General features: G+C 42.5%; 1 protein-coding gene across 1 annotated transcript; it reads right to left on the bottom strand.

The window, feature by feature from the left end:
* Positions 1 to 479: 479 nt before the first annotated feature.
* On the bottom strand, positions 480 to 15,016 carry LOC118417182 (dermatan-sulfate epimerase-like protein). The gene is made up of 3 exons (XM_035822624.1): positions 14,178 to 15,016; positions 11,206 to 12,571; positions 480 to 4,397 (listed from the first exon to the last, which is right to left on the bottom strand). The coding sequence occupies exons 1-3, from the start codon at positions 14,415 to 14,417 to the stop codon at positions 2,329 to 2,331; spliced, it is 3,675 nt and encodes a 1,224-aa protein (XP_035678517.1). The 5' UTR covers positions 14,418 to 15,016; the 3' UTR covers positions 480 to 2,328.
* Positions 15,017 to 15,386: the final 370 nt, after the last annotated feature.

Consider the following 15,386-nt stretch of genomic DNA (forward strand, 5'->3'; position numbering starts at 1 on the left):
CGAGATAGGGCACAATAGATGTTTAAAAATAGCAGCATCATAAAGGAAAAGCTTATTAGACAAAATAAAATGGTACCAAAGTTTCAAAACCCACACAAATATTTCAAATTCAAACACACTACCATTGTAACAATGTCAATTGCATGGACAGTGATACCTAAAGATCGTTAACCGCTATGATTGTCCAACAATGCATTACTGTGAAGTTCCTTCTTTTCGTGTATGCTTCTAAACCAGGTTTGTTGTCACTTGTGTGGTTTACACATTGCTGGAAATGGTTGCCTTCTGAGGACAGGATATTCCAGACCATGGTATATATTTTGTTCATCATTAGAGCCAGTAAAAGTAGTTTATCATACCTCACAATAGAGTTAAATCTACTCTCCTCTTCACTTAATACTGTGAGAATATTGCAGCAAAATCTCTTATTATCTAAAGCTGATCTGTTGCAAGTCATATAATATATGTATTACTTATATAATGTCTGTAACATCATATTTTAAAAGTTTCTGGGCAAAGGCTTAAGTGTGAATTTGTGTAAGATACATTGATACAATATTTTTCATTCTCATATCATTCTGGTATTCTCATAAACTAGGTAATCTCTCTTCCATTGAACTTATTTTACATTAATACATGTACCTTGAATTTCATCAACATAAGCAATGTCATTCTGGAGTTGAACTATGACCTCCAACAGAAAAAAATTTTAGTTACCCAAATTTTCGACACATCTACTCCAGTCTTTATAAAGGAATGAGCAGCCTTCTGTGAAAAGTTGGACTGAAAGATCCAGATCACTTAAGACTAGGTTCCTTCAAGACACAAACCCCAAGTTCAACAACCTCAGAAGTTTCAGCACACATACATGTACAGTAGCTTTAGAGTTAGACACTTGGTCTCATTGGACAATATACTGGACACAGAATCCGACTTTTTTGGCAGACAAAATTGGAGGATTTCAGGGCTTTATGATCATTCGTCAACGGAGATGGGGTACCATAGACTGTCTGCAACTTATGATCCACTGCTCATCGAGTCACATGTTATATCTGCATAACATGAAAACAGTGGATTGCTCAAACCTTGACAAAGACTGGAGTTGGTCAGCCATAGATTTTGATAAGCCCAATTTTTGTGTTAGAAGTTACAGTTGAACTCTGATTCCCAATATTACATTGCGTAATATTCCAAATATATCTTCCAAATATCCATATGCCTTTACCTTGCAGTAATACTGTACTCTAGATAAGCTACATCTGCCTAACTACATTTCATAGAAATGATTGGAGAGTTAGGCACCTACATTCAAGTTTCTCTAGACATCAAATCATCTATACATGATTACAATAACTAACATCACATTGTACCCATTGTCATGTGTATTGCTATTTAATATATTGTACATATATATTCATATGGAATATTATTACACAATGTCATTATAATATACAATACTGCCTTGGAATCAAATAGAAGGTAACAGTGCTGCTTGTATATAAAACTAATAGTAAACAATTGCATAATTGTAGTAGATGTTTTGACTTAACGTTACTGGTAAATTGATGGAATAAAATATGATGGGACATGAATATTTGGGCACTTGAGAAGTATGCTGAGATATTCGTCCCTCCCTCCTGGTCCAAGGAACATTGTGATTTCATAACTGTTATAGTTTACCAGTAACCTACATAATCTACATGACCAGGGGTGCCTAAGCATTTGTACAAATTTTATGAAAAATAGGCACTTTATATGAAACCATAACCTCCATGATGAAACCAAAAGTCATACAGGCTCAAGCTGCAGAAGCTGGAGAAGAAATGGTGATGCCAAAATGCAAGCCTGAGTAGCGTCTTGGTTAGTATACTGGGGCGGGGAGAGTATGGGAGCCCGGTAAACTACATTAACGTTTTATCAAACTAGGATAACACTCATACCAAGATGCAGCAAAGAGTAGTTCACAGGCTATCAAATGTGTCTTCGTGATGGCATAAGCTTCTCCAAGGCTTTCAAGTCAATGTATAGTGGGTAGAAACACTAAGAAATGTATCTTCTCCCAGTGGGGCTTTTTGGTCGGTTTGCATGAAAGGGTTTTTTGTAAAATTCATATATTGTCCTATAGTGCTTTGTGTGTTTTTTGTACAAGATTTATACAAATTCGCATAGTGATTTGTGCATTTTTCATATGGTTTGTTAAATTTCACATGTATTTTACATAAAATTCATACAAATTTCATAATATCTGCTTAGGCACCCCTGGTACATGGTGACAGCATTATCATTTGTACAAAATGTACCTTGTATGGCATTACTGAGCATTGATAATCACGTCATGATGGTGATATAACCTAATTCACGCATGATTGGTCCACAGATCTCTTCAATGTCTTGGAGGTGCTCGGTCGGCATAGTTCTTTTCCACAGGTTCAAACTGTCCAGAGTCAGTCCTTCCTCAAAGGGTAAACTGTACATCTGAACTCTTGTGGCCTGTACCATTCTGTGCACTGTGGCAGGGGGGACAGGCACCCCCATAAATCTGTGTAAACTCTCTGTGCTCCCAAGGGGATCGGATACAATGTTCTCAAACTTTAGTAGCCTATAGTTTTGTGTGGGGAGAGCCTGTTTAAGCCGTAGTACAGCAGCCATGTTGGCAGCCCACACATGAGCCAGAAGTTTGTGGGGTTGCAGTTTAACATCCACCATAGCTAGACGCAGCTTTTCAAACTCAAATGCGTATCCCGTCTCCAGCCCACACTTGTTGTCATTCTGAAACATGGAAGTGACCTGTTCCAGTATACGTTTCTCCTTGTACATAAGAGAGTCCTTTGCTGTCATGGCGTGTACCCATGCCCTGGGGTCTCTGATCACGTGTATAATCCTACTCTGGGACTTCAGCACACTATACATCCACTGCATTTTCAACGTCCAACTCCCGCTGCCCAAGTGCATCACTGCCTGAGCATTGGGGAAGTCGTCCAGTCTCTGTAACAAACCCGTGAGTTCAGCTTCGTAAGCATCAGTAGTAGATCTCGCCATTCTTAGTCGATCGCCCTCACTTTTTCTTGAGTTTGCCACTTCTGAATCCTTTTGCTTCTCCACATTCTTGGTTGGCTTCTTTTTGGCACTCCTCTTTTTGACACCCTTTTGAGCTCCTCCTGAATTTGCAAGGTGTTTTGTTTCTTTGAACCAATTCTTGAACTCCTCTCCCTGTAACTTGCGCCCGGCTGGGTGCCTAATCTGTTGTCGGTGCAGATGCAGCATAGGGTCCCTTGTAAAAGACTGGAACCAACCCTCAAGCAGTGGAAACCTTTGCGAAGCTGCATCAGATGTTAGCCACTCACAAGCATCCAGAAATGAACCAGCTTCAAACTCCACTCGTGGTACTCCGACGTACTTGGACGGTACCTGGATGTACAAGAAGTCTGGATTCTCCATAAACATTTGGCTGAGGAGATCGCTCCCTGACCCTGGGAGAGAGGTTATAACAACTCTTGGAAGGGTTGTGTCCTTGACTGACAACTCGCGTAGACCTTCAGTACTAGTATCATCAGCAGAGGGACAAATGGACACGGGACAAACTGTCCACACAGCAATGATACACATGAGCCATAAAATTGTAAGAGTGAGGAAGACATAGTGAAATACTGTGGCTTGATGGGAGGTCAGCATCTGCCTCAAGACAATGACAAGGGAAATCGAAATAAGGGTGATGACGAAGAACACATTAAAGGACACCCCGAGCTGAAAGGGTCTCTCGGTTGTGGCTCCTGCCACTGTCATTTCCGTTTCTTTCACTCCAAACCTCACCTTCCTCCCATCCTTTACTACATGAGCATAACCGGGAAATCCCAAGTACGTTGCCCTGGCAACAGGATCCTGGTGCCTGGTTGCCATGGAAACGTGGTACGCTGATCCATTAGCTTTGAGCATCATTTGTACTCCATCTCGCTCACTGGCCACAAACTTGAACTCCTCCATCTTGAGGTTGGGTCCCATGAGAACATAGGCCATACGGGTGGTTGGTCTGGACAGGGACATGGTGATGTTAACATAATGTGTGATTCTCCTCTGGTACTCTGCCGGGTACTGCTCCGTTTCCAGCATCGGCCAGGGCGTATCCCCGCCATCGCTAACCCAAAACATCCGCAGATCTCCCACAGGCGTTTCCACCTTGGCTCCTCTGTAGTGGTGGAACTTGTAGGTCTGGAATATCTTGTCCACGTTGTGGAAGAATGCGGCCGACTGTTTGAGTCGGCTCTCTGGGGTCACCTCGATGTGGTCAACCACCAGCAGCAGTTCCTTATTAAGGAGCAGCAAGTTTCTGTACACACTCTTCAGGCCCATGGAGGGATGGTAGGCATGTGCTGCCTCACCACTGATGTGCACCATGTCACCTGTAGGGAGAAACATTTGCATTACTCACAGGGAATATAGAGTAACAAAGGCATGCTTTTGGCAATGATACAGCAAGTATGAGTATTGCAGTTACATTACTAGCATACATACAATAGCAGATGTGAAAATCATTGAAAGGGCATACACTCCTTGGCAGAGGTAACCATTCCAAGGATGCATGCCCAAAGGCTGTTGCAACTTGTTGTTACTGATCCTATACCATCAGATGTGCTGAGATAAGAACACATTTGTTGCTTGGAGAAGAAGATGTAAAAATTTTAGTCTTTATGTTGAAATGAGACAAACACAACAGTACAGGCAAGCTGCAGCCAGCCTCTACCAATTTTGCAGCTACACAAACACTTCCTTTCAGATTTGGCAACCTCCCACTGTTATTTCTTTGGATAAACCATCACACTGTTTGAACTGATGTTGTTATGTCTGCTCCATCTCTCCTTTTAGACATAACTGGACATAATCTTTGTTCAAAACTTTAAGATCCTTACTTTATCCGTGTTGTTATCCTGAGTTTCCATCCCTCTGAGAGTCTGACGAAAACATTTTGTTCAATGTTGTAAGAAGTGCTTTAACTGTCTTTCTGAGGACTTTCAGATGTTGATGTTTAATACTTCCCTAGTCCTGTAGGCGAGTGAGTTTTATGCCCTCCTACCTTTGCCAAATGATGTTCACCATTTCAAATTGAATCATACCAGTATACATATTATGTGCCTAAATATGTCAATGAGAACTACCAGGGTTTCCTTTTTGTCTGGCAGTGCCCAGTCCATTCTTTTCCTTACAAATCTAGGCTGTAAACCTTGGCAAGACCTAGTCAAGTCTACTTCATGATAAATGCAAGTTGCATATCAGGCTCAACCCGTTAGACACTCAAGTGTCCTAAAATGTGACCTCCAGGTTAAACTACATAAGTCATTTTCTTCTAGATGTTACATGACAGTCTGGTGTCTGGGAGCTTTAAGTCTGTCAGTAAGTAGACTTTGCAGCAATATGCTACTTACTTGTTATTCGTCTAATGCTGCTTTGTCATCAGCCTAAACAAATTTAACACAAGTCTGACAAGTGTCTTCCTCTGTTGGGTAGACTTGAAAAATTGTACCTCTGAAACAAGTAATAAGATTGGAATCGCCTTACACTGGATATTTTATGACTCAATTTTCTTACAGCGAGGTCCCCAGCCAACTCTACTCATCTTCTTGTAAATGGACTGCACTATAAAATGTGTGCATGAACAAAAGAAGTATGGGATTCCCACTCTCGTAAACTCCGTTTTTATGGAGTCTAAAGGTAATCTGTAACCAGGTATTGATACTAGACGCCTTTCTGAAGCCGAGACAGCAAAGTGTGCGGGGAAAAAACGTTGACACATCACTACAGCAGTCATCGATCTATACAATGGAACTTTTATATAGCCTAGCAAGATAAGCAATATTGAAAGAAGAGTGTCTGCATGAAAGGATCCTGCCAACACATAACAAGTTACTAATTCCCAAACCCTTCATAAGAACAAGACGTTATCTTTTTTAATGAACTAGCCTTACTGGCCCTGTTGAATCTACTCTTGTATTCATAGGCCATGTGGCAAACCTATTCTGCAGATACCGACTTAACAAAATGTAGTGTGGTTCCTTCTGGGCAATCTAGCATTGAACTTCGAGGTACGAATAATTTGTCAATATATTTAAACACTTTCAAATTAACTCATGAAAAGAAATACAGTGTTCCATAAAAGCGACGGTGAAGAACTTGCAGACAATGCTCAATTTTGAATAAGTGAGAACAAGCTACAGCTAACTGAGAAAGGCATGCAGGCCCCTGAGAGCTGGGTGTGGACTGATGTTCCCTCCGTTGTCTAATTTTAGAATACCACAACATAAATGATGTTACAAGTTGGACAAAGGGTTGAACACTTGTCCGCACCTAGCTTTTCAAGATTGTTTGTCTAGTCAGCATAACCTGCCATGCTCTTCTTAGCTCTAAGGCCTTGGGAAAAGTAAGTTTAGGAGAAATCCCAATCTAAAGAAAGAGCCATGCTTAAGTTTCTTTACCCAGGTGCAACACCTGACCTTCTCAGTCAGTCTTGTATACAGTGGCAAATGTCCAAAGACAGTGTCAGCTAGTGAGGATGTTAAATCACTAGTCACTGTACATGTGCCTACTCATTTCACACAGTCAAGGGAAGCATTTTGGAAGCCCTTCGCATAACTGGGTGATTGGAGAAGAACAAAACACAAGGTTATCGTCTGAAAAACCTAATATTTCTTCATTTCAAAATCAATTCTACCTACCTTCCATATTCACATACATTCATTACTGTGGTACACGCATAGAAAATAAAAACTTAGACACCCATGCCATTTATTGGACCCTTGGTGATGCTAATTACCCCTAAGTACATTTATTAAATCCAGAAGGATGTTCATTGAAGCCAGGGTAACCAGATTGTGGACCCTTGGGAGACGTAAATAACGTAAATAACGAAATCCCTTCAAATTAAGTCATCTCCAAGCAGGATGCCATCTAATGATGCTGAAATATATGACGGTAATTTCATATGATATACTGTAAATGCATTTAAGTTCCCGGAGATTTAATTTTGCGGTAGTGGGAAAATGGACTTTTTGCGGTGGTTTTAATTTCGCGGTAACACCATGCACTGTAGTCTCTTACTGTTATGGAAAAATGTTCGCGGTGGTTTTAAATTCGCGGTGAAGCGACCGCTGCGAAAACCGCGAACATTAAACCACCGCAAAAGTTTCTGCATTGACAGTACAATACATATTTTAAGTGGATTTGGTGTAAACCTGAGGTATGTACAATCTTGATAAGGCCTCTATAACAATGCATTATGAGATGTGATATTACATTATTTATGTTTCCCATTACTTTTACAGTTTTTCACTGATGCCCACCCATAGAAATAGTTTGAGAGAAGCATCTTGCCATATCCAAGCCTGGGTGCTATGACCACATAGGTATACCCACTGCAATACCCAACTGCAGCTGGTGCCGCATGTACTGGTCAGGTGAGATTCCTACACATTCCTCCCATGCCTCAGTCATGTGACTTTTATCTAGTGGATCTCATTCCTAGTCTACTCATGACCCTCACCCAACTCTCAGGTGACTTCCATTCCATCCACAGATGGGCACCTTCTTCTATGGATGCTAATTGGCCCATTTTTCTGCCAGATGAAAAATGCTAGACTGTCTCCTCTTTCCATTCCCTGGGAGCATGTACCCAGAATGGGAATCTAATGAACTGTTAAAACATCAAACAGTTACTGTGTTACAAGACAACTTATCAACACGCCATGACACATTCCAATTGAGGTATCATGCTACTCAGGGGCAAAGGGTGTCTAGAAATTGTTGACAGTTGACTTTGAAAATAGCCATTGACTTCAAAATGTTGCTGTGCTTAATTTGGTTCCATGATCTTGCTTTATATATGACATTTCCAGGGCAATAGAAACCTAAATCTTAATATAAAACAAATATCAACTAAAATTTCGTCAGAGAAATCAAAACCAGTGTGCTCGAACTACTTATGTAAAATCCCTAACAATGTTATGCACTGATCATTCTGATAAGTTTGAACTGGAGTCAGCCCCTGTACTTACCTATTCTGGCCCATCAATGTATCAGAGCATGCTGGCCTGGATTGGAAAAGTCAGCTGCTGGCAGATACCAGACTTCACATGATTCAGAGTACATTAAAGAAAATCAATATAGTCTGACATTGGAGACCTATAACAGGAGAACTCGGTACGGTACCTATCACTATGGTGCATTAGGCAGGTACAGATGGGCGAAGAAGATCATAGGATAAGACTGAGTATATCGAGGTTTATATTGATAACCTCATAAGATATCAATAAGAGTCTAAGGTGAGGCATAGCAAGCCATGCAAACTATGCAAATCTTGATGAAATAATTTCATCAAATGCCTCTGTCTATTTCGCTGCAAGAACAATAACAATCTGAAAGACGATGTAGATTAATGAAATCCAAGTTTGACCCTTTGATTGGTTATAAATAATAGCAGCCACAGTACCGCATAATATGAGTCCTTTATTGTTACAATTGAAAGCATCAGTGAAGCAGTCCTTTTGTTTTCGGTCTTCAGCATGATTTCCCCCGATTTATTCCCCGGCATGTGAATATTGCCACCAGCCTATTCGATAATCATACTTTAATATGCGGGACCATACAAAACTACATTCATCGATTTTCCCTGGACCCTCTAAAAGACCTGTTCATACCAGGATTCACGACGTGGGATTCAATCATGATCAATACTGATGCCTACTCAATCCACTGAATCCACCTCCTGAGGTGGATTTAGCTGATCTGGATTAACCCCCCTTGGAGCCGGATTTGGACCATTTATACCAGGATTGTTGGGATCAACCTCGTGCCTAGGTGGACCACAAATTGCAATAGCCTGATTAAATCTCGCTTATAGCAGCCCGCCCAACATCCGCCGGCCCCCTGGGAGGGGCCAGTTACAGCCCTGGACAGCGGAGTTTGCGTTACACAGACTAAAATTGCATGTCTTCTTATGAACAGGGTCCAAAGAATCTCACAAAGATGTACTCAGATTGCCACATTTTGTTCGGATAGCTCCTTATAATTTTGTAGCCATATTTCCTTCTGATAGGATGCAGTCCTTCCTTCTCCAGCCCCAGAATGTTATTTTCCTGTTTGTACAAGGAAGATATTGTGAGAAAGATGTTCATCTTGACCTCTGCAATACATAACAGCTGGTATATACATCCTGTTCCCTGACATTTATAGACTTGTTTGTATTGTAATGACAATTTTTTTTTTTTAGACCAGAAACCGACAACTGAAGCAGTTAAACTTAAAGAGACAACAACAATATCTGATTCAGCAATTTCCTAGCCCTAGCTGCACCTTTCCTTATCTAACTCCCACTTGGGTGAAAGGAAAATTATTTGGCCAAAGTTGTGAAGCAGTGTGCCACAAAAATTGGGCAACTAGAAAAACTTGATGATATACTGTAACTACATTTACTTTCGTGGAGGTGTTATTTCGTGGTAGATGGAAGAGGGAAGATTATTTTTGCAGCGTTTTCAGTTTTCAGTTGAAAGATTTCTTTAGTACATAGGAATCACAAAACACATGTGACTGATGTTGTGACTTCACTGCAAGACGTCTCTATGAAAACCACAAAAATAGAACCACTGCAAAAGTTTCCCAGTTTACAGTAGCCTCCCAACATCTGCTTGGAGATTAGACCCTCTCTTCCTTCAGGCCAGTGAGGTTTCAATCAAATGTTTGATTAAAACCTTGTCCAAGCCCAGTGATTTTCCCTTGACCCACACAGACCTTGTGACACCAACGTCTCACATCATGATCATTAACTCCAGAGGTAATTGAGTGACAGGACGATGTGATTTGACAAAGCATGTCTTTTTTCAATTATATTACAGTAGATATATACTAATAATACATATTTTGAAGAAGCCAGATTCAGTGAAAGCTGTAAGAAATAAACTCTAATAGTGGATCTACAGTATGAAGGCATAGGCTGGTCAACAGAAAAATCAAACTTTGATTGCCTTTGCGAAATCTGTCTTAGACTAAGTTAGAGACTAGTGACCACCTCTGCAAAAGGACCACCTAGTCATTGAAGCCACTTTCAGATAGCCTGGTATCCAGCCATATTAGAGTCTCTTCTGTCATCTCCACAAATTTGGAGAGGCTAACTTTTTGACTCTGTTCATACCCAGATTCGCAAATTGGGGCGCCAGATTGATCCTGATTCGCAAATCCTGGTATTAACTGTCAAAATCAGGATTTGGATTTAGCCGATCAATATTAATCCCCCTTCGGACCCAGTTCATCCCACGATCAAATTATCCTGTGTGCTGGGTGAATCCTGATTCGCAAATTCTGGTTTTAATAGGATCTTAGACAGATAAATCTCACAGAACGGATTGAAATAGTTTATTAAAGGCTCTTGATGATCCTTAACCTATGGCTGAGGTCAGTGACACTTGGTTGACAGCCAGGTTAACCAATGAATGGATCACTTGACACCTTTATACACAGGACTGGGTCACTTGAAGGGCCAGTGAAGCCCCATTCTCCATGCCTCATGCCCTCTCTTGTCACGCAAATGTTTCCATATCAATCTTCTGTCATCTTTCTTAGAAATTTATTGTCATCAACTTTGAATGACTTAACCTACAGATCTTTTGTCAGACACACTTTGAAGGGATTCAGGATGTGGGAGTGCAGTTTTGAAAAAAATGGAGGTTAGAAATTTCTTGTGTTCTTGCCAGCCTGAAATTTGTTGAAAAAATCTTTGTCTGTTGATGTTTAGTTAATTGAGATAAATTGATGAGAAAAAGAGAGAACAGTGTCCCCTTGATCTAGTGTAGCCCACTTGTCACACTCAACCATGACATACCAGAGGGACGGTTGACCACAGTGGAGTCAACAATCACACCAGTGCAGGATATTTAACATCAATGAGGTATACCCTCCACCTATAAGGCTTGGAACTCTAATCTGTAATCGGAATGTATCGATAACTGTAATTTCACTTCAACCAAGTTGGACCTATCTCACTTTGGTTTTTGCTAAAGCCAAGACCATTCAACAAAGAGGTGTTTGATAAAAGTTATTATTGTGTGATACGTCGGTCTAATGGATGCTTATTTGAATTTTGAAGTCTTCTATCCTTCAGAATTTCTTGTCAGTCAAAAATCTTTGACTTACAAATGAGATAGAAAAGTGAGTTGGAATATCCCTAACCTTTCTGATCTGCTGTGATGACTTCTGCAGAAGAGTCTCCCACCAGAGTTTCCTTCCATGCCAGCCACTTGGCACACTCCCCGAGCTGCCCCTCCCACGGCTGGTAGCACTGGCTAGTCTTGGACGGGGAGAACACCAGTACGTTGTTCAAGTGGGTAAGCTTGGGTCCGTACAGCGCCTCCGTGACAAACAGCTGTCCAGCTGGGGCGAACACGAAGGAGTTTTGGTCGGGATGTTCGTGTCCCGGGTTGAAGTTCTGCCAGCCCACTGTCACCATCTCTGGGTACAGCTTGCGGTGCACAATGTTCCACACTGCCCTGCCGTGCAGACTCCCTGACTTGAAGGACAGGAAGGTGTTGTCGGCCCCGACAGGCAGCGCGCTCCCGTACGTCACGACTCCCCAGTCTGTAAACGTGTGCAGCTGAGCTTGGCCGTGCCCCTGGGGTGGGGACTCCCCCAGGGATGGGTTGTACCAAATGAACTCCGTGTGCAAAGTGCACCATCTCTGTGAGGTTGATGCGCTGAAGGCCCCTTCCGTAGGACGATGCTTCCTGATCAACCTTGCAAGCCAGTTTCCACTGCCATTTCTTAGAACGTACCTGTCCAAGAAAACCAGTTGACTCTCTGGGCCATAGAACCAGTTGTTGTTTGAATCAGCAATGCCAATTGTTCGCTGGTATCCTGGCAACATTGTGGAATAGTAGAACCAGAAATGCTCTTTCAGCCAAAAGTTCTCTAAATGACTAATGTTAAAGTGTCTGAGGGCTAGATATACATATTGCGTTATAGATCGCGACGTATAGCTACCATATGCAACTCCTTCATCCAAGGAGCCATCCACGACATGGTTAAGAACAAACATGGTCTCCTCAATCTTGCTGATGGCTCTCTCCTTCCATACAACTGCTTTGGGGTCATGGACCTCAAGTACAAGACTACCTGTCAGCAAAGCCAGGTAGTTGGTGGCTACATGGTTCTGTAAGTATTGCTTACCCCACCCCCGAACCTTGGACAAGTCGTAAAGCTCCTTGGTGACATCAGAAATCTTCCTGATGTATGTTTTCCTGCGTTGGTCATCAAAGTGCTCATATAAGAAGTCATACGCGGTGGCGAAGCCTGTGAGGGAATGTGCGACGGGTACCTCATCCTTCATGGAGGCTTTGACCTGCCACTGTTTGAGCGAGGCCATGCGGTCCATGTAGTCCAGGGCAGTGTCCAGGGCCTGCCTGTCCTCTGGGAATAGCACACAGTATATTGCCAGGGCAGCCAGATTGTTTCCGTAGATTTCATTCCACCGTGATGCGAACACATCGTAGTCCCTCGACGGTAGGTACGTTTTCGGTCTGGCGTGAATTTCTGGAGCAACCTGGTGAGGAAAGTATATACAGTTGAAATCAGAAAAGCTTTGGTAAAATTAGGAACAGGCTTGTGCAGCTGAAGCATGGGTGTAACTGTAAGACTTGTCAGCCACCATAGCAAATGGAAAACTCCATCCCTTGACTCGAATTGAAAAAACTCTTTGACTGGTGACTTGTATTATGGTACTTGTGGCATTTTAATAATGCAAAACAGTATTGAGTAGGATCATCTGACATGATCCATGCTGACAATATGTACTTTTGAATGTATTGTCAACATTGATCTCCTGGTTAGGCCACATTGATTTGGAAGGACTCAAACTTGGTAGAAAAACAAATACCTTACTAAATATCAACAAACTGTTTTACCAATTGAAGGGTGTGACTTCTAAGAAACACAAAGTCAATTCAACCAAGGATGTTTTATAGTATAATGAAGTTATATTGAAATATGTTTTAATAGAAGAAGTCATTTATTCTATTCTCTTTATTTATATCAACATATCATCTCATACCAGTGCCCGTGTGACCATTTGATTTTAGAAAGTAGGTCATGGCAAGGAACGTCCTTGGTCATGGAATAGGGAAACTGATGATGATGCAGCCCAGCCCAAGTCCAATGTACAAGTGTGAAACTTGCACCGCCCAGACGTACCTACACCCAATATTGGAACAAGGTCTTGTGTAAATACTGACAACAGTGAGGGCAAAGTACTACAGAGTGCAGACCATGGTCGCACAGGATACAGAAGTCACAGTGTCCCCTCCATCTTTCATCAAGGGGCGGGTCACATACGTCGTAAGATTGTCGTACCATGGGAAACTGAATGCATTCTTGGGAAATTCGTGCTTGTGTCAATCAAAATAAATGTCAGCTGTCATGTAAGCGGAAAGGCAGTCTTTGATTTTTGTCGTCGGTTGGTTCTGTCACAGCCTGCTTGAAAATTCTACATGAAAATCTTTAAGACGACCTACGACGAATACGCCGCTAATACCCGTAGTACTGTAAACCTATGATGATGATAAACCTATAGTTTATACCGTAAAGTGTAAAGTGTTCAGCGCGCCGGTTGTTTGTGAAATTGACACAGCGGGGACTCCCAGCTGTCAAAGAGAGTGATCCACACGTATTTACATTTGGACACTGCATAATGCCTACCCAAGATGCTTGTTTGTCTAGTATTTGTTGTATTCTCCGGGCAGAACGTGTGTTGTTTGGACTTCCTATACACGTCTGGGTTCCGTTGGAAGGCAATCGTTGGAAACACGTTACGGTACCACTCCAAGAGACATAAAATACAAAGATACAAAAGAGTCTAAAACAACACGTCTACTTGGGGTATTTTTACTGGGTTGTAAGATCTTTAGCCAAGCATACAAGAACCTAAAACATAAAATACCCGCTCTATTGCTGGCCGAACAATCATCCAATTTAGAAAGAGACCGCCTCGGTGATTTTGGAATACAAAACCAATTTGCTTCCACTATGCCAGCTCGGGCGGGCCTAATTTCTAACGGGCACCGATACTCCGGTCGCACGACTTGCCTGCACCGCTAGAAGGTGAAAGTGTTCTTGTCCCCTGATATTTATAACTATGTACGTACTAGCCTTACCTGAGCAATCACGTCGGCTATATGCTTGTGTGTAGTTTTAGCCTTGCCCCTGAGGTCCTCCACGTCTTCAGACCCGAAATAAAGCATGGGGTGCGTTTTGAACTGTGTGGTCCCTTCTCGGAGCGAGAGAACAGTGTGGAAGCGGCACACCAGCAAGACGGCCAGGGAGAGACGCAGACTTCCGGCTAAACACGATGTGTATCTCCCTCGATGTTGATAGTTGTTGCTGCAGCTCGCCATCTTGGTCGTGCCGTTTTGGATCTGAACCAGGAGTTTGCCTGCGAGGTCAACCGCGGCGGACCAGCTTTCTCACATTACCGCTCTCTCGCCTGCCCCCGCTACCTCACCGCCTGGCCTGGCTTGTAGTACTGCGACACGCCGAACCGCGGCCCAGGACGGAACTCCACCCACGTTTAGAGTTAGTGCTCTGTGTTCAGTTTGTAACGTTAAACCCGCTTCGAGGCATACATAATTTTGAGGCTGCTCAAAGATTCAATCTACACTTTATATAAGAATATAACAATTAACATCCTGCGAAAATCCCAAGCGACGAAAAAAGGGTGTGTCTTAAATTCTATCCGTCCAATTAGTACTTGGCAATAGTAATACATCCGTCTCCTCTGAAATTTGTGCCGTGTGAAAATCACAACATAATTTCCCTCACCACAATAATAAACATGAAGCCCCCGCACGTAGGTTGCCAGACCAATGATCAACCAAGGCTGGAGCCTCCTTGGGTCAACAATGCTCTGAAATAATCAAAAGAACAAAACAACACGGAGTTCCAGAGCACTCGATCCTTGCAATATTCTCGACCCGGCCCGGGCACTTGAGTTTGACGGCTGTTGTTCCTAGGTAAGGCGTAAGTTCAACAGGACTCGAACTGAGAAATCATCCACGACTTGGTGTTGTTGATTCGGTCCAATGGCATCCTCTGCTCTCCGCCCTCTGCACCAATGGTCCATGAGGGCTGCCACTCTAGTGGTCTCTAGTCTCTAGTGCTCCGAAGGTGAACTTCTTATGTCGCCAAGTTTACAGATGAAACAAAACGTTAGTAAGGCCGCCGCATAGCTTTCTGAAGGGCTGTGAACCACGTCAAGAATTCCAAACATGAACATAATTGTGAATACAGGCCGAAACTGGGAGGTTCCTCCTTACTACTGCATCCTCCCTAGCAGTAGACACTTCCGCTGACTGGGCGACTGCCGA

The sequence above is a fragment of the Branchiostoma floridae genome, chromosome 6, assembly GCF_000003815.2.
Source record: "Branchiostoma floridae strain S238N-H82 chromosome 6, Bfl_VNyyK, whole genome shotgun sequence".
In the NCBI taxonomy this organism is placed as follows: Eukaryota; Metazoa; Chordata; class Leptocardii; order Amphioxiformes; family Branchiostomatidae; genus Branchiostoma; species Branchiostoma floridae.